The following is a 23,936-nucleotide window of genomic DNA, read 5'->3' as shown; positions in this document are numbered from 1 at the left end:
AAGGGTCTCTTATGGAATCAGGCAAGGCCCCAGACTCCAGAGCCGTGGCATAAAGGTTAAGTAGAATAGGAATTAATTTCTCCTCAATCCTAGCCCACTAACTAACTAAGAAGCGAGCAGGCAGTCCAGAAGGAAATCAGTCCTACGGCGGAGCAGCCCGAGTGGCAGCCTCCGCCCACTGCAGCGCCTCAGTAGGTGACGTGAAGAATTTAGTGGTGCATCCATCCAACGCCCTCAGATGAGCTGGGTATAGGATGGCATATCGATATCCCTTGGAGCGAAGCATGGCTCTGACTTCTGTAAATTGGGTGCGTTGTTTACGTAATTCCATGGAGAAGTCCGGGTAGAAGGAGACCATGCTGTCCCCGAAGACAACTTCACCTTTAAACCTCACTGCCCGCAGGATAGCGTCCCTGTCTTTAAAATGCAGGATTTTTGCCAGGAAGGGCCTGGGGGGGCCCCTAGGGACAGGAGGTCTGGCATGGACCCTATGAGCCAGTTCCACCGAGAAGAAAGGAGAAAAGACCTCCGCAGGCAAAATCTCTTGGAGCCAGGATTCAAGGAATGCCACAGGATCAGCGCCTTCCGCCTTTTCAGGAAGGCCCACCAGCCGTACATTTTTGCACCGGAGGCGATTTTTGAAGTCATCAGCTCTGTCCACCATTTCTTGAAACTGACGCTGTAGATCTGCTATTTGTTGAGGGACAGGGTGGAGAGTATCCTCAACTGCTGAAACTCTGTGTTCAACCTCCGTGGTGCGCTATCTCAACTTCTGAGTTTCGTGTCTCAGGATAACAAAGTCCTGTTTAAGCTCATCCAGTTTAGAGATCATAGAAGTATGACAGGAGGTTATAGTAGACATAATTTCAGTAAAGTGCAGGTCAGAGATGGCTCCATGATACTGCATCCTTTCTGAAGAGGGGAGAGGTGCCGGGCCAGTAGGACAAAGTGCCAAGAGCATGGACTGCCCATGGAATACTCAGATCTGGAAAATTGACTCAACGTCTTAGCAGCATTAGCGGCCACTTTAGTAGAGAGAGGCGTCTGCGCCACAGGAGCACGCTGTGAGGTTTCGTCATCTGAGGAGGCATAAGCATCTGATGAAGGGCAAGCCACTCCAACTCCTTATTTAGTGCGTTTGGATTTGCCCCTTGAACCACCCATATTTGCTCAAAGTCACTCAGCAGAGCAAATATAAGTAATCCAGGGCACTAGAAGAGAGAAGCACCTCCAAGATGTCTCCAAGTAAGATAGCACAAAGATCCACAGCAGACACTTCAGGTACCAGAGGATTGCAAATCAACAGCAGATGAGGGTCAGCAATGTGTAGGGCATGCAGTCCATGAAAGACTCCACCCAGGAAAGCATCTAGGACTCCACATGCACTCTAGCCACCACAAGTCCCAGCAATCCCAGCAGTGAATAAGGGCCCGACAGTCCGGAACAGGGCATTATGAAAGCTGTAGGAGAGGAACTATCTTGTATGGGGCCAGCACCCCATCCACTAAAGTCCCAGCAAGTCCAGATGTGGGCGGGAGCAGGTGCTGTAATGATTAGCTGGCAGAGATGATTAGCTTGCAGAGATGGCAGGAGGGGGGGTACTAACAACTTTACAGGAGTCACGATCAATCCCAGGGCAAGACTGCCCCTCCCCTCTGAGCCCCACTGTCCACAGGCAAGATGATATCCATCCTCCGGTGCTCCCACTCAGAGAGCCGCTGCTCTTTAGCTCAGCTGCCACCGTAGCTCAGGCAGCGCAGGAGTTGCCAGGGAGACCCAGCGGGCTCAAACCCCGCCCACGAAGGCCAGCAATGGCGGGGCTTCCGGCTTCAGCACGCTAATATCAGTGCCGGGACCTGCGAAGCCGGAGACCATTCAAAGCACCTCACCGGACCAGAGTCCCTCCACCGCTCCTCTCCAGGGCCGAGCACCCTCACGGGCTCCGCCACTTCCCGCGCAACCGCTGCCGGCACCCAGCAGGAGAATCCAGGACCACTTCCACCGCTGCTGGAGACCTTCCCGAACCTGGAGCACCTCTTCAGGTAAGTATGCCCTCGGGTCAGGGATATAATTCAGGGTAATTTAATATCAGGAAGCGGGAGCTCGGCGGACATGTGTCTGCTCAGCTCCCCATGCAGGCCACGCCCCACTATATTAAGGTTTTGAGGCTCACGTTTGGCAGCTGGAACCTTCAGCTCCCTCCACAGATTTTCTATGGGATTAAGGTCTGGAGAATGTCTAGGCCACTCCGGGACCTAATGTGCTTCTTGGTTTCCTTGGTTTGGTGTCATTCTCATGCTGGAATATCCATCCAAGACCTATTTTAATGCCCTGGCTGAGGAAAGGAGGTTCTCACCCAAGATTTGATGGTACATGGCCCAATCCATTGCTACTGATTGACATACAGGGCTTTGAGCTGAGCCCTATACAGCAATCATGCATGACAGGGCAGGATGTGGAAGGAAGAAGGTTAGGCTGCAATAATAATTCAGCAGTTTGACTCTTAAGTTTCTAATAAAAAATGCACTTGTATAGCTTTACAAAGAATCATCAGCAAAACTAAAGGTTTGGTTAATTTTAATCCTCTAGCATCTATCTCCAGCTCTGCAACTGTTATGGAGCAGACAGAATCCCTTTTATGGGTGCATGATGGTGGTCTATGAAATGCAGGGGCGTTGCTAGGTCTTCAAAAGACCAGGGGCTAGAGCCCAAAGCCCAGCCACGCCCCTAACCACACCCTAAGACATGCCCCTAGCCCACCCTCGGACACGCCCCTGACAGACTGACAATTACCATCATTACCACCACAGACATACAATATATATATATATTACTATTCTTGTCATTGCTGCCTGTCGCGCAAGTGGTATTTTGTGACTTTATAGGCAGTGAGGAGACTGGATAGGCACTGTGGATAATACAGTGTTCATATGAAATATAGACATGAAAGAACAAAGCATATGCAGATCAGTTTTCAAAGAATATCAACATTTTTATTAACATAAATGCAAAGAAAACATACATTTAAAATCACTTAAAAGATGTATACGTATGTATGTGAGCCGAAATACAACTCAATAGCCACAGAGGCAAAAGAAGGAGAGTCTGGTAGGTATAGGTTGCTATAGTAAATATAGCTACAACATAACACAAAAAGGAAACACCATAAAAAGGCCCAATACACTAACCAGGTAATGTGGGGAAAAATAGCAAGCACAATGACCCACTATGCAAAAGTACTATAAAACCATGAGGCGTCCCAGTAACTCGGAATATACAGCCATAAAGAAAAACAACCTGCCTAACACAAATTCCAGTGTGTGAATATAAATATATTTACCAAGTGGACCAGGTAACTGTGTGTGCCAGACCTCTGTCACCCATTTTTTATTTAAAAAAAATAAATAGAAAATGGAAGAAAAAGAAAAAAAATACTCTGTTCAATGCCGTGTTCTGACCTCTATAACTTTTATATTTTTCAATCTACGGAGCTCTGTTAGAGTTTTTTTTATTTGCGCCATGAGTTGTAGTTGTTAACTCCTTAACGACCACGGACGTAAATGTATGTCCTGGTTTGGCGGGACTTCCCTCACCAGGACGTACATTTACATCCTGTGTAAGACTGCGAGCATCGGAACGGTACTCGCGTCATACATGGCAGGTTTCGGCTGCTATCAGCAGTCGGGGACCCGCCCTTAATGGCCGACATCCGCGATCACGTGGATCTCAGCCATTAACCCCTCAGATGCCGTGATCAATACAGCGCTGCCGCGGCGATCCGATCATCCAGCATGGCGGCCGGAGGTCCCCTCACCTGGCTCCGGCCGTCTTCCGGGGTCTTCTGCTCTGGTCTGAGATCGAGCAGACCAGAGCAGAAGATCACCGATAATACTGAGCAGTGCTGTGTCCTATACATAGCACTGAACAGTATTAGCAATCAAAGGATTGCTATAGATAGTCTCCTATGGGGACATAAAAAGTTTAAAATAAAAGTTGAAAAATGTAAAAATAAAAAGTAAAAAAAAGTGAAAAATCCCCTCCCCCAATAAAAATGAAAATTGACAGTTTTTCCCATTTTACCCCAAAAGAGCAAATTTTTTTTAAAAATAATTTTTAACATATTTGGTATCTTAGCATGTGTAAATGTCCGTACTATCAAAATATAATGTTAATTATCCTGTACTGGATGGCGTAAGCGTAAAGTCTAAAAATGCTGCTTTTTGTCACATTTTATAAATTTAAAAAAAAAATGATCTAAAAGTTTTATATATGCAAATGTAGTATTGATAAAAAGTACAGATGACGGCGCAAAAAATGAGCCCTCATACCTCCCTATATATGTAAAAATGAAAAAAGTTATAGGGGATCAAAATAGGGCGATTTTAGATTACAGATTTTGTACAAAAAGTTTTAGAATTTTTTTAAGTGGTACAAAAATATAAAAGTATCTAGCCATGGGTATCATTTTAATCATATTGACCCACAGAATAAAAAACACGTCATTTTTACCGTAAAGTGTATAGTGTGAAAACAAAACCCTCCAAAATGCGCAAAATTTGGGTTTTCATTTAAATTTCCTCCCTAATTTTTTTATTTTTTTGGGGTTCGCCGTACATTTTATGGTAAAATGAGAGGTTTCATTACAAAGTACAATTGATCACGCAAAAAACAAGCCCTTGTATGGGTCTATAGATGGAAATATAAAGGAGTTATGGATTTTAGAAGGCGAGGAGGAAAAAAACAAAAACACAAAAATAAAATTGGCCTGGTCCTTAAGTTGAAAATGGGCTTGGTCCTTAAGGGGTTAATGGTACCAGTGCAGTTCTGGCTTTCTGATCCACTTTTTATCGAAAAAAATTCTGTGATGTGATGTGACCATAAATCATCAATTGTAGCGTTTGAAAATGTTTATATTTTGACCGTTCACCGCTTGGGATAATAAACATTCTATTTTTAAAGATCGACATTTATTCCTTTGTTAGGAAACAGCAATCCTCAATCTATGACTCCCCAGCTGTGGCAAAATTACAACCCCCTCACTGTCAGGGCATACTGAGAGTTGTACTTTTGCTAATGCTAGCAAGCGGGGGGTGGGGGGGGGAAATGTTACAGGGGCTGGCCACGCTGTTGCAAAACTACAACCCCCAGCATGTTTTCAGTCTGGGCATGCTGGGGGTTTTGCTAATGGTAGCAGCTGGAGATGGTGGTGGGTAGATGTGCGGTGGGACTATGTGAGCAGCAGAGAGATGTGCCTCGTGGGAGCAATGTGAGTGGCGGGAGATGTGCGGTGGGTCAATGTGAGCAGCAGAGAGATGTGCAGCGCGGAGAGGGATGTGAGCGGTGGGAGATGTGTTGCAAGAGGACATTTGAGTGGTGGGAGATGTGCGGCGTGGGGGCAATGTGAGCGGAAGGAGATGTGCGGTGCGGGGATGACGGAGAGATGTACGGCGGGCCAATGTGAGTGGCGGGAGTTGAGCGACGCAGGTGGGAGGAAGCAGATCTGTGGAGCGCTTCTTCTGCCTGTGCTCCACAGTCCATCTGTGGTGGTGAAATGTTGAACTCCCGCTCTCCACGCCAAGCCTGAAAGTCTGAAATCTTATGAGACTGCTGCTAGGCATGAAAGTGGGACAACAGAGGGACCTACAACTGACTTTTGCGTCTGGCATGCCAACGTGCAGCACCTCACCACATAGCCCTAAAGCCACTGTTGTCTTAAAGCAGTGGTGGCAATAATAATAATTTAAAAAAACCTGAGACCCAGGGCTATGGGCCTAAGACCTGGGGCTTAAGCCCCATTAGCCCACCTAGCAACGCCCCTGATAAAATGTATTGTAAAATTTGATTTCATGGTAGCTGATACTGTGCCATTTGATATGCACAACATTTACATTGCTCTGTTAGTATGGGGAATACTATATGTTAGTTTAATATCTGCAAAAAGTATTGAAGCCAGACTGCATTTCTGTCAGTCTCCTTGTCTTGGAAGATATTCCTTTTCTATTTTTATATGATTAGCATTAGCCCTTTTATACCGTGCAATGACAATTTAGAATGTCACCAAATTAATGATTAATTTAGTTTTATCTGCATCATTTAAATAAACTGGAGTTTCTCTGTGTGATGGATGAGATGTGATTGCTGTTAGCTGCAGTCTCAACCTGCTTTTGACATTTAAACATATAAAGCTGACTAGATATAACCATTCAGGTGCTAAATATATTTTACATCTACTTCTGCTGCTAGAAATGGAAGTATTAAGAGATCTAGCCTCATTGTCATTGAACTGTGAAATATTCAACCTTGTCTGCCCGTGCTTAGTACTGTTGACTTTTTTATTTCTTTTCGAAGATTAAAATTAAATGCTTCATTTTTCGTCAGCTTTTGGGAATTACATTGAAATTTAAGACTCTCAAATTTTACTGAGAACTTCATTTCAACAAACCATTTTCTAAGGATAGTCTTATTTCCAAGGGCACAGCACACTGTTCTTCTGATCAACTTTCATAGAGGGTAAATTCAGTCTTATCATAGTCCTTGATGTATACTTATTAGAGTTCCTATATTTCATAGGTGGTTTCCATGAAGTGATTGGAGCACATCACTAAGCATAAGCTAACCATGATATGAAGAATAAGTAACTATATTAATCTGATCTTTAACAGCTTGATATATTGTGCTAGGGTGACTTGCTTTGCCAAATATGTGAACATTTCATCTGTAGAATTTTTGTTTTTCCTGTTCTTTAAATTGCAGTGCAACAATAAGGTAATATCATCACATTTTTTTTTATATCACTGGAACTTTGACCCATTAGACTTGAACATGATGTTGATCCATTGCCCTTTTTACCTCAAATCTGTTGTAAAATAACCAGTTAATCACACCAGTCCTATCTTGTTTCATATATCTGCCCAATGCTCGGCATCCAATAATAAAGTTTGTGCTTGAAATAAATAATAGCCAAAATGTCAATACTTCTAGTTTCCAGAATAATCATAAATTCTGGGCTATAAAACAGTCGTAAAGGCATAATATTTTATCCTCAGTATATTCACACATTGCATGTCATTACAATAGCAAAGTGATGAATCACCCTCGCTGTGTGACAGGAAAAATCTGAAATAACCAAGGCAATATGAAATGTTGGAAAGTTAGAACACTGCTTCAGAATGGCACACTTATCCAGGAAATATTTTTTTAAGGTGTTTCATATTTGAAAGTAAAGTAATTTATTTTACAGTGTCTAAAATATACCTCCCTGTTAAATTTAAGTGCATGTAATAAAATATTCACTACCTGTGTTTATAAGAGCTAATGGGTTTCGTAACCCCTTCCTGCTACAGGACGTATGCATACGTACTGCTGATCTCCTGCTCTGCCGGGGTCCCGCTGCACCTGCCGGGGCCGCGATCATGCTGGCCCTGGCAGCATCAACCCATAGAGGCAGTGATCAATCCTGATCACGGCATCTATGGTGTTGACAGGAGGAGGGTGCTCCCCCTGTTTATCAATGGCGGCACCGCAGTACGATCGCAGGTCACCGTTGGTTGCCATGGCAGCAGGAGGCTAGATCATGGCCTCCTGTATGCGTGCACTGGCTGTAGTTTGTGCAGCTTATCAGGTCATACTGTGCTGCAGTACAAATGTATTGCAGCATAGTATAACCTGTAAAAAGTGAAAAATAAAATAATAAAAAGTTCTTCAATAAAAGTATGAAGTGTAAAAAAAAAAAAATGCTCCTTTCCCAATAAAAGCCCTGTATTATCATAAAAAACACAAATCATATACACACTAGGTATTGCCACGTCTGTAATGACTTGTGCTATAAAGCTGTAATGTAAATGATCCCGCTCAGTGAATGCCGTAAAAAAAAAAAAAAAAGTGCAAAATTAGCCAATTTTGGTTCAAATAGTGGATTAAAAAAGATCAAAATTTAGCATGTATCGCAAAAATTATACTAATAAAAAGTACAGCTTGTCCCACAAAAAATAAGCCATCACAAAATGTCGTCGGACAAAAAATTTTAAATTTACGGCTGTTGGAAATTGATAACACAAAAAAGGGAAAAAATGAATTTTGCTCAGAAAAGGAAAAAGAACATTAAAACCTATATATAATAGGTATCACCATAATCGTACTGACCCACAGAATAAATACAAGAGCCTGGTCATTAAAAGGGTACTCCTGTGGAAAACTTTTTTTTTTTTTTTTTAATCAACTGGTGCCAGAAAGTTAAACAGATTTGTAAATTACTTCTTTTAAAAAAATCTTAATCCTTCCAGTACTTTTTAGGGGCTATATACTACAGAGGAAATGCTTTACTTTTTAGATTTCTCTGATGTCATGAACACAGTGCTCTCTGCTGTCCATTTTAGGAACTGTCCAGAGCAGCATATGTTTGCTATGGGGATTTTCTCCTGCTCTGGACAGTTCTTAAAATGGACGGAGGTGTCAGCAGAGAGCACTGTGTTCCAAAAAGAAAAGAATTTCCTCTGTAGTATTCAGCAGCTAATAAGTACTGGAGGGATTAAGATTTTTTAATAGAAGTAATTTACAAATCTGTTTAACTTTCTGGCATCAGTTGATTTAAAAAAAAAAGTTTTCCACCAGAGTACCCCTTTAAGGTAAAAAATGGGTCTGTCCTTAATGGGTTAAAAGTGAATTCCCATCTCATAAAGTAATGGCATATCCTGGCGATTTTTCATCAGTGGAAGTCTGTCTTCTGGAACCTCACCGATTTTGAGGAAGAAGGGGGCTACAGTTTTTAATCAATGATGTGGACCCTTCGCTGTTGTTTCCTGCACATTGGCACTACAGGCCACCCATGAATGGTGCTGTAATTCCCTTGCATATTCTTGTGGCAAGGTGACCCTGCAATGTGCCTCCAGCTGTGCCAGCCTGCCGTTATGAGCAGACACACAACGATCTGCCAGTCGCTGCACACATGGGCAGTGCACTCGCAGACATCACGGCTGCTCCCCCAGCTCCCTGAGCCAGGCCGAGTGCAGACGCGATGTGTGCAAGTATACTGTGCACAACGACTCGCAGAACACTGTAGATGCACATGCAATGAATATACTTCTCTCTGTTAAGAAAAAAAATGACAGCTCACGTAAAGGTCCAACGTTCTTTTATTTAACACCTTAGTTGCCTAAATCACTTCTCGGTGTATTTTATTATTGTGTACGCTGTTGGATTAAGTAAAATAACATTGGACCTTTCTTTGTGAGTTTCTTTTATTGCACAGATTGGTGTGCCCAGACTGGCAGTGCTCCAGAGCAGGGAGTAACCTCAGACAGGTGTAGTGAGCTAAAGTACCCACTAATATATTGTCTTTTTCAAATGCCCCCCTTTAAAAAAAGAAAAGGGGTGTCAAATAACCGTTTCAGTCCAGTCATCAACTGACCTTTGTCTAGGGTCACCAAGTTGTCCATCATTGTCTTAATGGGGCATTCCAGCGATTCAAACTTATACCCTATCTTATACTTATACCGAGCACTGTTTTCGGCTACCTTCAGCTGTTCCTTAGTGAGTTAATGGAGTGACTGGATACATGTTTAGACCCACTACTCCATTCAGCATGCAGTGAGGACCCCACTCTCCGGCCCAGCAGTCAGACATTGATCACCTATTCTGTGAATAGTGTATACATTTTAATTGCTGGAACACTCCTTTATTCAATCCAGCTAGATGTACCTATCATCGCAAAAAACTTTTGAGGTGCCCTACGTACATGTCATAAGTTTCAGTTGGTATCAGGAAAAAAAATCAACTGCAAGAAGTATCTGGTAAATAGTAAAGTTTTTCTTTTTTAATTGTATAGTAAAATGTGGGGATTATTGTATTTTAGCTCATACATTGCACTTTGGTTCACGTTCTTACTTTCTGCTATTTCTTTCTCCTCAGGCTCAAAGCCATTTAAATGCAAGATATGCAGCTTTGCAGCAGCTCAACTTGGAGATGCCAGAAACCATGTGAAGAGACACCTTGGGATGAGAGAATACAAGTGTCATATATGTGGGTGAGTAAATGACTGGTTCTGCTTGTGTAGATCTCTCTTCCCTGAATAGAAATGCTACAACATGTACATTCCTATTGAAGTCCTCCTGATGGCTAACTTTATGCATGCATCCCCTGCTTTTCATTGTTATGGTAAATTCCTTAAATACAGTTATGACATCTCTCTTCCACTCCTAATCCAGCTCTGTGGAGGAGCAATTGTATGGGGCTACCAGGTCAATCTGAACCTGTAATCTGTAAATTGCCTAAATTATAGGATGTTCACTCATATTGCCAGAGAGAACTATAAATTACACTTAAAGACATCAAAAAATATATAACTTGGAAGGTTTTTTATGTTCTCCTGTTTTACATTATGCCAATGAATACATTCCACAGGTAGCTTTACTTGTTTTTTTACATGTGTGTGTGTATGTGTGTATATATATATATATATATATATATACAGTGGTTCCTCAACATACGATGGTAATCTGTTACAAACATACCATCATTTGTTGAAACCATCATATGTTGAGAGATCCGTGCAATGTAAAGTATAGGACAGTGGTCTACAACCTGCGGACCTCCGGATGTTGCAAAACTACAACACCCAGCATGCCCGGACAGCCGTTGGCTGTCCGGGCATGCTGGGTGTTGTAGTTTTGCAACATCCGGAGGTCCGCAGGTTGTAGACCACTGTTAGAGAAAGTTGTACTCACCTGTCCCCGCCGCTCCGGACCGTCAACGCTGCCCGGGATGTCGCCGTCCATCGCTGTCGCCGCGTCCCCGACGCTCCGGCAAGGCCTCTGCTTCCACGGCAACCGCGCTCTCCGACGCCGCCATCACGTCGCTACGCACGCTGCTCCTATTGGATGACGAGACGTCGTGCGCAGCGACGTGATGACGACGATGGAGAGCGCCAGAGGACGCGCCGGAAGAGGAAGATCCCGAAGAGGACGCGCCGGAGCCCCGAGGACAGGTAGGAGACCATCACCGGAGCACACGGGGCACCGTAAACGGCTATCCGATGGCAGCTGAAGAAGTCTGCGCTGCCGGATAGCCGTTTATGCAATGGCCCCGACATAAAAAAGCATCGTATGTTGATGCTGCCTTCAACATGAGATGGCCTCTGAGAGGCCATCGCATGTTGAAATGATCGTATGTCGGGGCCATCGTAGGTCGAGGGGTCACTGTATATAGTTTTTATTTTTATATATTTTTATTGTAAATAGTAAATTGTGTGTGATGTCATTTTTAATGAGTTTTTCTAGTTTTCTTTACTTGTAAAATGTCTTTCGCGATTGTTCTCTGCTAAGAATTCTCATTTTCAGTGTTTAATTGTCCTTCTAAAATGTTACATTTTATACAAGGCAATGAAAATACCAAATGTACAACTGATTCATTTCAGGGAAATACTTTAAAGGTTTTAATAACAGAGTGGCGTGGATGGTATATTACAATGCACAAAGTAGGTTTTAATGTTCTAGGTGCTGGCTAGAATTTTTCTATTTTTTTTTATTAATGTTATTATGCCAATAAAATTAATATTCTGAATATGTGCATCATATAAAACCAATTTACTGGAGCCAGTGTAACCTATGTGATGAGGTCTTCAAGCTAATCCAAAGAGCACTGCAATTCAGTTCCTGTTAGTACAATGCACAAATGACTGGATTATATTGTATTTTAACGTACAGCTTTACCTGCATTACAAATCTACTTGGCTTTATGACTAAATGGCTATTTCAGTCTAACTGCTATATAGCAACAATGATGTGTTCATGCTTTTCTTTTACTATCAAGAACACATCTTATAGATTTAAAGCAAATCTTCACTTTTTAAATGGGCTTCATAGTTTTAGTATGGTAGGTTTGTTTAACTGTGTTTAAGAAGAGGTTGCTGAGAAAAGACTCATGGGATATTTCTAAATTTAAAATGTTTTATCTAAAGGGATTTTACCCCCATAACAACTTATTTACTTTCCCCCACAATCTCAAGAACTAACTGAGATCTGATTCTCCCATCACAATAAAGTGGTGGCCATGCATTGATATCACTGCTCCATTCATTCTCTATGAGAGCTACTGAGGATAACCAAGCTCTGTATTCGGCTGACTCAGGCAGCTCTCTGAGGCTATGTTCACACCTTGGAATTTCCATTCACAATTCAACAGTCAAGCAAACGTATACAGAATGTAAAGATACAGGTGAGGTGTTTCTGTCGGAATATCCAACCTTAGTCATACAAGGACTAAGGTTGGATATTCTTACTGAGACGCATCACCTGTATCTTCACGTTCTGTATATGTCTGATTAAAATAAAGAGAAGCTTTTAAGCTTTTTTCATGTTGTCCAGAAACAGGAGCTGTGTTTATTTAGTAATTTTTCCCACTTGGCTTTGTTCAACCTCGCCAAAAAAACGTTGGGTTGAGGCAAATCACCACCCACATCAATGTTCATACATAAGCATGACACAATGCAAGCCTGTTGTGTAGACCTGTATAATGATTTGTATTAAGTTGTTCTCAGGAAATGTTTCAGCAAAGCCAGGGTAAAAATCCAATGGGGGTAATCATAGCCTCTGTAAATATAGGCCTTTATGTATAGTCTCCCTTATCCTTTACTATCCTGCAGGGGTTATCTCATCCCAACAATAAGTCGAGATAACCCGACTTGCACAAAAATGTACAAAAAGGTGCAAGTCGGGCTGTAAATTTGGCGCAATTTCAGAAATCACTTTCATATGTGTAAATTTACCCACCTTTCAGGTGATAGTTCCAGGAAGCTCTTTCAGAGGTGATTCCTTGTGTCTTACTGCAGGACAGTTTAGTAGCTTCATTGTGAATGTCCTTTTATTTTAAATTTAATTTTACATCTTTTTATTAGCTCACATGGTTATAAATCCTCTCAGGAGAAGGGGGCGTGTCCCTCCCTTGTGGTGGTGGGAGGTGATTGGTGCACCTGCTCATGCAGCCTTGTCCATGAGTTCTCTTGTCCATGACTCATGGACAAGCCTGAGGCTTCGGCATGAATGGTTAGTGTCCCAGTAGATATGGGGACCCATTGCGGTGGGATTCTGATGAGCTGTTTTCTTTATAAACTACTAGAAAATTGTGAAACAAACATATTATAAAAGGTGTCTAATGTGCATCCATAAAAACTTAGGAATTGAAAGTAATAATTTGGAGAACCATGTAAACAAGTAAAAAAAAAACCAAAAAAAAACAAGGGGATCTGCTTATATTAATGAGTAATTTCAACACATTTTTGTAATGTGTGTTTTCTATGCCACTTATTTTATGGAGGTGATTTGGAACTTTTTAAAGGCTTTGAGCCAAATTTTTCGCCTTTTCATGTAAAAGAAAAGGAGAGTTGAAAGATCTGAGAATCGTAAGGGTGGGATTGGTTTTTAAAATTGAGTTAGGGTAGGCTACTAATGTAACTATAGACAATGGAAGGAATGGATATTGGATTAGAAGCAGCATGGAGTGTTGGAACATTAACACTACTGACAATGTCAATTCATTATCATTGATGGCTAAATAATCTTGGAAATGCTCAGTGGACCTATTAGTTCCCGAGCCTGAGCAGCTCATGCGGCATTTCTTCATTAGTTTTAATTGCTATAAATTTTACATTTTTAAAAATTTAATTTTATAAGGTGAAGTGATCTTTCAGCAACATTAATTCTTTAATTTTGTTACAAACAGAAGGTCTCATACTAGGTTGTTTTTTCCTTTACCATTCTGAGGTTTGAGCTCTAGCTATGATGGTTACCATTACTGACTTTATTTCTCTCTGTCATAATTGACATCCAGTAAGGGGCTTACTTAGAACATGAGGCTGTCTACTTTTTTTTACGATGTTAATCTTGACATCATCACTTACAAGTAATTATGGGTACAAGGTTTTTATGTTCTTTACTCTCAAGGATTCTTTTTTAATATTCATTTTTTGTTGATACCCTTTAGTATTATACATTTATATTTTTTTAAAATAATTTTTAATAGTTCAATTAAGGGACTTTTTGCTGATTTATTACAAAAAAACTAAACAAAAAACTGCACCACTCCTGTCCTCAGGTTGTTTATGAATGGAGCCATCTTTTGATACCACACACGACTGTGGACTGGTGTGGTGCTGTTTTTCGGGGAAAAAAATAAGCTGCTTTTCTATTCCTATATAATCCCTTTAAAGGGGTTCTCCAGTGCTTAGACATCTTATCCCCTATCCAAAGTATAGGGGATAAGATGCCTGATCGCTGGAGTCCCGCCGCTGGGGACCCCTGTGATCTTGCACGCGGCACCCCGTTTATAATCAGTCCCCGGAGCGTGTTCGCTCCGGGTCTGATTACCGGCGACCACAGGGCCGACGGCATGTGACTTGACGCCGTGTGACGTCACGCTCCACCCCTCAATGCAAGCCTATGGGAGGGGGCGTGATAGCTATCATGCCCCTCCCATAGGCTTGCATTGAGGGTCGAAGCGTGACGTCACATGGGGGCGGAGGCGTCACGTCACACGCAGTCGGCCCTGTGGTCACCGGTAATCAGACTGATTATAAACTGGGTGCCGCGTGCAAGATCACAGGGGTCCCCAGTGGCGGGACTCCCGCGATCAGGCATCTTATCCCCTATCCTTTGGATAGGGGATAAGATGTCTAAGCACCGGAGAACCCCTTTAAATAAAAAATGGAGAGCCAGCACTGGTAACCATGTACCCTGCAGTTGACCAGAGTCAGAGACCCAAAATGTGGCACAACCCACATGTGATTGGAACATAAACTGATGTATAAAGTCTTAATTGATTAGAGTACACCTCCCTCAACATCCCATTGGTTAGTAATAATTAAACCTGCTATTTCCTTTATCTTGCCAGAGTCCCCAGTATAATAGAGGTGCAAAACATTGCACACTTTGGACACAACAAAAATACAGCTTAGTAATTCCGGGCCTTTGACTATGCTGTGACTGTGATTGATACAAGAAGAGGTACTCTGGAAAACCAAATCTTTTTTCATATCAACCTGTGACAGAAAGTTGTACAGATTTGCAAATTACTTCTATTTCCAGTCAGACACAATGCTGTCTAGAGCAAAACAGGTTTGCTAAGTGGACTTGCTCATGCTCTAGACAGTTCTTAACATGGACAGAGGTGGCAACAGAGAGCACTGTGGTCAGACTGGGAGTACTGCATGATCCTCCAGGGCATAAAAGCAGTTTATTAGTACTGGAAGGCTTGATGTTTTTGAATAGAAGTCATTTACAAACCTGTAAAACTTTTTGGCAACAGTTGATTTGATTTTTTTTCTTCAGAGTACCCCTTTAATATCTTTATCTATTTATCCATTTCCCCTCTTTATCTTAGACTTTGCAAACCACCAGTTTAATAAGTGGAGTAGAGTATAGAAATATATGCCTTCTGACTGCACCTAGACCAAGCTAAGCCACTTCTGCTGCTGTTCATCCTCCAAGATGCAACAAGGCTTCTCTTTCGTTGGTGTATGTGTACAGCTTTTCTTTTTGGAGATTTTGGAAGCATTGTCAATCTGTTTGTTTGCATTTTAATTATCTAATTCTGGATTTAGTACTTCTTTAAAGAAAACCTCCAATCGTAAACCATATACCCTGGGGTATGCCTAATGCAGCACCTGAAGAACTGGCCCACTACATTGGGAAGTTCCCAGTGTACTACGCCAACCCTTGGTTCCAGCACTAGGCATTACACAATATGTTTGTTTGCCTGGACTTTTTCTGCAAGGCTAAAATCACAGTTGCCATCCATCATATATGATTGTTAGTAATGTGAAAAGCATATACATGCAACAACTAGAAGCATTGTAAAATCTATGACAGTGCCAGCAAACCTACAATGTAGCATTTATTCTCATGTGGGCAGAAAAGGGTCATTGGGCCACCTGAGGCACAAGGGCCCGGGGGGGACTATTCTCTCAGCAGTGCCTATAGCTGCAGTCCTACATGCATTCCTTGCTTGTCCTTTTTTTAATGCACGCTTTTTAACAGTATTGAAACGCATGAGGCGGACATAGCCTACGAAATGGGGGTATCAGCATATTCAGTGTACAGTGTGTGTATGTGTGTGTGTATATATATATATATATATATATATATATATATATATATATATAAAATGATCTAAATGTTCTTCTCCTGCATATCAGCTGTTCTGGCAATGTATGTCTTTTTTTCCTCTCCTATAATATGCTTTTCTGCATGTTAACCACATAAAGAAAGACTAAACCTAAATACAAAACTTAATATATCCGGCAAAACATTTTTTGTGGCACCACCTAGTTTTTGTGCATTAGAAGGGATCTTTGTGTGGATGATTATAATGTCACTTTCTGACCTTTGCAGCTTGAATAATTGTAAATCATTGCTTCATAACGTGTCAGAGAATGTCTGTACTAGGCAATTAAATGGCAGAATATAATAGACCAAATTATTGCCTGTCATGTTTTCAACAACACAGTTAGTATTTGAGTTACACTTAATCATTACGTGCATTAGCAACTTCATTGGAATCCAGCTTCAGGCTGAGCATGAAATACATTACATTATTTAAACCTCTAATGGTAGAAGTCATTTATTTGTGTTGAAGTGTACAACATGCAGAGTTTCATAAAGCAAAAACACTTGAGAGCTTAATTTATCCAAATCAAAGTCGAAATGCAGATAAACACAAGTGGCAAAAATTTGTAATTTTTATAGGCTGGAAATATTTAAAAATACATGGTTGTGGGTAATTGTAGACAGCAGGAATAAATGAAAATTTCGGCTGGCTGGATGGACTCAAGCTGTTGTGTGCTTAAATCATCAAATGCACTGTACTGAGTATTTAACAATTCATAACACACAGGCTGGCTACAAATTGGACGAGATGGCACAGCTATTTTATTTGATGCTGTTGAGCTGAATATTTTGAAAACCTATAAACTTTCATCCTCTGCTTATCTAAGAAAATGCTTTTTACTACACATTTCAGATGATTTGTAACTTATGTAAGTTAGTTTCTTTTAATTAATCTTGGCTTTTATATTTCCTTTTTTATTTCCTGCTGCCAACAACATATTTTTATTCCTTTTTCTTCTACTAAGTTGTAGGTCTGTTGCAGGCATCTTGTTAAGCCCTAAAGCAACTACCATCATTGATGGTTTGATGGATAAAAGTACAACTCCTTTTTTATAGCAGGAACAAGGAATATACAGAACCACAGTATCGGATAAGAACGTAGTATTTATTGTAGAGTCCTTGACAGGAACATTAAAACACAGAGCACGGACCAAGGAGTGACGCGTTTCGGCGGACGTAGCCGCCTTAGTTGTACTATGACTAAGGCGGCTACGTCCGCCGAAACGTGTCACTCCTTGGTCCATGCTCTCTATGTTTAAATGTTCCTGTCGAGGACTCTACAATAAATACTATGTTCTTATCCAATACTTGGGTGCTGGATATTCCTTGTTCCTGCTGTCTTGTGTGTGTAGTCCCCATGTATCCGTGCACACGAGGTGGATTGGCGAGCTGGATAGTCCATTACTACATTAACTCCTTTTTTATGTAAGCTTTACTCATGGATTTGTCACACATTCTGCTTTCACCCTGCGTGATAATCCAAAGGGGGAGCCCTTCAGAATTTAAAGGGGTACTCTGGAGGACAAGTTGTACAGATTTTTAAATTACTTCTTTTTAAAAATCTTAACCCTCCCATATTTATCAGCTGCTGTATACTACAGAGAAAGTTGTGTAGTTCTTTCCAGTCTGACTCTCTGCTGACACCTCTGTCTGTGTCAGGAACTGTACAGAGCAGGAGAGGTTTGCTATGGGGATTTTCTGCACAGTTCCTGACATGTCATTCCTGAGGTGTCAGCAGAGAGCACTGTGGTCAGACTGGAAAGAACTACACAACTTTCTCTAGTATACACAGCTTAAGCGGGTTACGTTTTTTAAATAGAAGTAATTTGTAAATATGTTCAAACAAAGAGTGTAATGTCCGGCACTGCTGCTGATATTCTCACGTTACTGGACTATGGGACGTGTAGGAGTGTTCCCCGAAGTATTGGTGGTGCTCTGACTATGAGTAGTGAATCACAAATCTTGAAGCAAAGAGGAATGGTAGAAAAAGTCGGCAAACTCACCAAAGACTTCTTTTCCAGGGTAATTTCTTTATTTCATACTCACATATAAAAGGTAGATACAAAAGGTGGGAGAGGGATCACAGTGGGGGGCATTCACTGTCTGGCGACAGACTCTGTTCCGCTCGGTGCTCGAGCTTCTTCTGGCCTGGACAACTAGGAATAGTGGGCTGGTTCTTATACAGGTGGGTTCACAGGTCTAATTTCTTAGTACCTCCCAACTGTAGTGACGTCTGGTGTGAAGGCGTTAGCTTAAAAACAAGCATAGATTACGCCTTCCTTATACCTTCTGTCATAAGAAAACAGCTTATTATAAGAACAATCAAAAGAAAAAGAAGTGTGATTTAAAAACAAGGGGCATAATCCACTTTGTCATTCAAGCCTAAAGGACCTGTTGCTGCGGTATGAATAATCCAATATGTTTCTCGCTGCAACAGGAGGCGATCAAGATCAATACCTGGTCTGTATTTAACTCTCTCCACTCCAGAAAAGGTAAGTACTTCTGGTTTTCCCCCGTGGGCTTCTACTACATGGGATATTAGGCGGGGTGCTCCTTTAAGTGTGCGCAGTGAGTACATATGCTCACGTATTCTCGCGCATAACTGACGTATAGTTTTTCCAATGTAGTAGAAGCCACACGGGCAGTATATAACATATACTACATGTTTGGTACGGCATGTTATTAAATCTGTAACAGTGTGGGTTATTGGGCCCATGCGCATCGTTTGCAATTGTGCATTAAATTTACAAAAGTTGCAAGACTTGCAAGCATAATTCCCCTTTGGTATAGAACTCTCTAACCATTGATCTTGATCGCCTCCTGTTGCAGCGAGAAACATATTGGATTATTCATACCGCAGCAACAGGTCCTTTAGGCTTGATTGACAAAGTGGATTATGCCCCTTGTTTTTAAATCACACTTCTTTTTCTTTTGATTGTTCTTATAATAAGCTGTTTTCTTATGACAGAAGGTATAAGGAAGGCGTAATCTATGCTTGTTTTTAAGCTAACGCCTTCACACCAGACGTCACTACAGTTGGGAGGTACTAAGAAATTAGACCTGTGAACCCACCTGTATAAGAACCAGCCCACTATTCCTAGTTGTTCAGGCCAGAAGAAGCTCGAGCACCGAGCGAAACAGAGTCTGTCGCCAGACAGTGAATGCCCCCCCACTGTGATCCCTCTCCCACCTTTTGTATCTACCTTTTATATGTGAGTATGAAATAAAGAAATTACCCTGGAAAAGAAGTCTTTGGTGAGTTTGACGACTTTTTCTACCATTCCTCTTTGCTTCATAATTTGTAAATATGTTTAACTTTCTGGCAATAGTTGATATAAAAATATTAGCTTTTTTTACCGGAGTACCCGGTAAAGAATTTCTTTTATTCCTCTAAAATAACTGTGTTTTTAAAGAAACAATCTCCTTGATTATGTGAAAGAAAAAATGGACTTCTTCAAACAGCTTTTTTCTTTTGCTTGGTCTGCATAGCTTTAAACACTCCATGGAGTGTTTTTACTCCTTGGAGACTCATTCCATGCATATATGGCCATCAAGGGTTATGAATAGATCTCAGGTGCTAATCTTGCTATATAGACTGTGGGTGCTGGGTGCAATCAGCATCTAGCACTCACCGTTAATGACCAGCATAGGTTGATCACATTCATTCATGCCAGTCATTTTAAGTGTTAATGTAATCAGTATAAACTTTTGATATGTCATCTAGCCATATCAAAAGTTTAGATTGCACCAGGTCTCAGTCCTAAGACCTGCTGCTATAGTGAGTTATAGCGTTGCTAAATACTCCCTTCCGCTCCCTGGATATGTGGGTTTTTAGTTTGTCTGACAATTCAGGAATTAGTCAGATGGGTGTATACTTGATTTAAAAAAAAAAAAAATAGAGTGATTATCAGGTGAGTGAATATCAGGGATGAATGTACAGAGGGGTTTGAATGTTTTATATGGACTAGTAGCGTGTATGCTTAATACACAAACTCTAACTGTATAATCCGAAACACCTGATATTCACTCCAATTTTTTAAGTTAAGTTCCTGCCCATCTGACTAATTTCCTGAATTGTCAAACTATAAACCCTCATATCTCTGGAACAGGAGGACATATCAAGAAACTGTAAAAAGGGTGTGGGGTCAGGGTACCCTAGACCAGTTAATTCTAATGCTGTCACATTTTTTTGGGCTTGTCACAGGTCCACTTTAAAGGTCAAAATAACGTGCTCTGTTGGTAACTGGTGATTGATCAGCATCTCTGCAACAATATCACGGGCTGCCAGTCAGTTTATATAGCTGGCGGGGCCTTAACTAAACCTCTGCGCTGGCAATATAGGGGGAGATTTATCAATATCTGTTTGCAGTCATTCCTTCTGCCTTTGTTTGCTGTGTATTTGGCTTACTTGCACCAAATTTATCAATAAGGCGGACTGACTTTGAGAAATTTTGCACAAATGAAAAATCCCCTCAGAACTTGCTGTGGGTGTCACTTTTCTAAGGCAAGGGGCCAAGCGTGCGGCCACTTTAAATCTCTGGAGGTTGCCGGGAGGCAACTGACGTTCCTGCATAAGGCCGTACAGAAGGAGCAGAGGAGTGCCACGTAGCTGGGAGACAGGCTGCCGGATAGGTAATTATAGTGGCACAGCACGCTGCCCCCAATGCTCCAACACTGCTCCTCCAGCCCAGGGACCTAAAACTATAGCCCATAGGTCCCAGATCGATGGAGCAGTGCTTTGAGCACAGAAGCAGGACAATACAGAGACATACTGCCTCCAGCCATATACTGTACATAGCTGGAGGCAGTATTTCTGTGGGGGAATACACCTACCTATCAGGGGCACTGGTGGCCTACACCTTCCTATGGGGGCACTGGGGGAGCCTACACCTTCCTATGGGGGCACTGGGGGAGCCTACACCTACCTATGGGGACACTGGGGGAGCCTACACCTACCTATGGGGGCACTGGAGGAGCCTACACCTACCTATGGGGGCACTGGGGGAGCCTACACCTACCTATGGGGGCACTGGGGGGGCCTACATCTACCTATGGGGGCCTACACCTATGGGGGCACTGGGGGGGGCTTACACCTACCTATGGGGGCAATGGGGGGGCCTAAACCTACCTATGGGAGTACTGCGGCCTACACCTACTTATGGGGGTACTGGGGGCCTACACCGACCTATGGGGGTACTGGGGGCCTACACCTACCTATGGGGGTACTGGGGGCCTACACCTACCTATGGGGACACTGGGGGGCCTACACCTACTTATGCGGGCACTGGGGGGGCCTACACCTACCTATGGGGGCACTGGGGGGGCCTACACCTACCTATGGGGGCACTAGGGAGGGGTCTACACCTACCTATGGGGGCACTGGGGGGCCTTCACCTAACTGTGGGGGTACTGAGGACCTCAAGCTGTGTAAAGGGCCCCAAAATTTCTGATGGCAGCACTGAGAATGATTCACTTTTGCAGAAAGTGTCTATTTTTAAATTGTGCAATTTTTTTGCGCAAAACCTAACTGTGCCAAATTTCAACCAATAAAATGTCAGGAAGGCAATGATAAATCTTTCCCATTAGCTCTAATAACAGAGCCTGCCTCTGGCTGGCTCTACTAGGAGGGTGCCAATCTAACTGATCAATGCAATACCATAGCAGAGCATTGATCAGTAAAAGCAATCCAGTAGTTGTTTATAAAAGTCCCCTATAAGGACTTAAAAATTGAAAGAAAATCAGATCACAGTACGAAAAATTAGCCTGCAAACAGACCCATAAGCGAAGAAATAAAGTTATAGTTGTTCGCATTGGTCTATTTTAAGCCGATTTATTACAATTTGTAACTTTTTTTTACAAATTAAAGTTTTTTTTACTTTTTCTTGAAAAGATGGCACATGGTAAAAATAAAAAATTTAATAACCTTTACATAGTTTTGGGGTGGGGGGGTGATAACAAACCATATGATAGCATGTGGTAATCCACCAGAGGGGGAAGATAGAGATTATAATCTGTGTTGTGTTTGGTGATGAGGGATGTGAATATTTAATGTCCGGGGGCAGTGTAGTCAGTGCTGGCTGCACTCGGTGAGCAGAGGGAGCAGAGCGGAGGTGCCAGGACTGTCCATCATGATAGAGTAGGAGTAATTACAGCCTGAAGCACCCTGACTACCACAGAACCATGTAAAGGCTGGTTTCCATGTGAGGCTATAGTTGGCATATCACTCAATAGTGGCAACCCTTCAGCCTTTTTCTATCCTATGTAAAAAAGAAACAATTATAGCATGCAAGAGCTAGTATTGTCTTTAACCCCTTAAGGACACATGACGTTCTCATACGTCTCCATTTCCGAGTCCTTAAGGACACATGACGTATGAGAACGTCATGTGTTTTACCGGCCCCCCGCAACCATCTGGAGCGGAGCCGGTCCCCGATGCCTGCTGAAATCGTTCAGCAGGCATCGGGGCATATCGCCCAGGGGGGTCATTATGACCCCCCATGTCGGCGATGGCCGCAGATCGCTGGACAATTCAGTCCAGCGATCTGCGGCGGATTCCGGGTCAATCGGGTCTCCAGTGACCCGGTGACCCGGAATTATTGGCTGATCGGGGCCGTCAGAGACGGCCCCGAACAGCCATAGCCAGCAGGGGTGAGGTGGCACTGGTGCCACCTCACGATCGCCCTGATTCGTCGGCCGGATTACCGGCCGACCAATCAGGGCGCCTGCTGCGGGTGTCACTCCCGCAACCCGCTCCGCCCCTCTTCCGGAGGACGTGAGCGGGTGCGGGACGTGCACCCCGGGTGCTGGGGACCCCGATCCCCGGCGCCCCTGTTGGGATCGGGGCCCCAGGAGCAGCGGCGGCGGCGGAGACGACGAGGGACTGACCTGGTGCGGCGAGGATCGTTGGAGGTGAGTGACAGCCTCCTGCTGTTGCTTAGCAACAGCTCCCAGCATGCAACAAGGGCATGCTGGGAGCTGTAGTTATGCAACAGCAGGAGGCAGACCACCACAACTCCCAGCATGCCCTTATGGGCATGCTGGGACTTGTAGTTTTGCAACAGCTGGAGGCACATTCTTTCTATGGAAAAGTGTACCTTCAGCTGTTGTGTAACTACAACTCCCAGCTTGCACAAACAGCTCAAGTGCATGCTGGGAGTTGTAGTAGTGCATCTGGTGGTTGCATAACTACAACTCCCAGCATGCCCGTTGGCTGTCGGTGACTGCTGAGAGTTGTAGTTTTGCAACAGCTGAAGGCACACTGAGTTAAGTAGTAAACCAGTGTGTCTCCAGCTATTGCATAACTACAATCCCCAGCATCCCCAGCCAAAGTAGTATGCCTCCAGCTGTTGCATAACTACAACACCCAGCATGCCCTTCCGCTGTCCGTACATGCTGGGGGTTGTAGCTTTTGCAACAGCTGAAGGCACACTGGTTGCAAAACACTGAGTTTGTTACCAAACTCGGTGTTTCACAACCAGTGTGCCTCCAGCTGTTGCAAAACTACAACTCCCAGCATGCACTGATAGACCGTACATGCTGGGAGTTGTAGTTTTGCAACAGCTGGATGTTCCCCCCCCCAATGTGAACGTACAGGGTACACTCACATGGGCGGAGGATTACGGTTAGTATCCGGCTGCAAGTTTGAGGTGCGGCAAAATTTCTGCAGCAGCTCAAACTGCCAGCGAGAAACTACTGTGAACCCCCCGCCCATGCGACTGTACCCTAAAAACACTACACTACACTAACACACAATAAAATAAAAAGTAAAAAACACTACGTATA

At 42.8% G+C, this 23,936-nt stretch overlaps 1 protein-coding gene across 5 annotated transcripts in view; it reads left to right on the top strand.

The window, feature by feature from the left end:
- Positions 1 to 23,936, top strand: part of ZNF407 (zinc finger protein 407) — a 598,515-nt gene that overhangs the window by 68,870 nt on the left and 505,709 nt on the right. For all 5 annotated transcript variants that reach the window (XM_056521427.1, XM_056521429.1, XM_056521428.1 and 2 more), the window contains exon 3: positions 9,907 to 10,021. In XM_056521427.1, the coding sequence (XP_056377402.1) occupies positions 9,907 to 10,021 (115 nt within the window). The remainder of the gene's footprint in view (positions 1 to 9,906; positions 10,022 to 23,936) is intronic.

This window comes from Hyla sarda, chromosome 5 (assembly GCF_029499605.1).
Source record: "Hyla sarda isolate aHylSar1 chromosome 5, aHylSar1.hap1, whole genome shotgun sequence".
Classification (NCBI taxonomy): domain Eukaryota; kingdom Metazoa; phylum Chordata; class Amphibia; order Anura; family Hylidae; genus Hyla; species Hyla sarda.
This window is presented reverse-complemented; position numbering and strand designations above follow the sequence as displayed.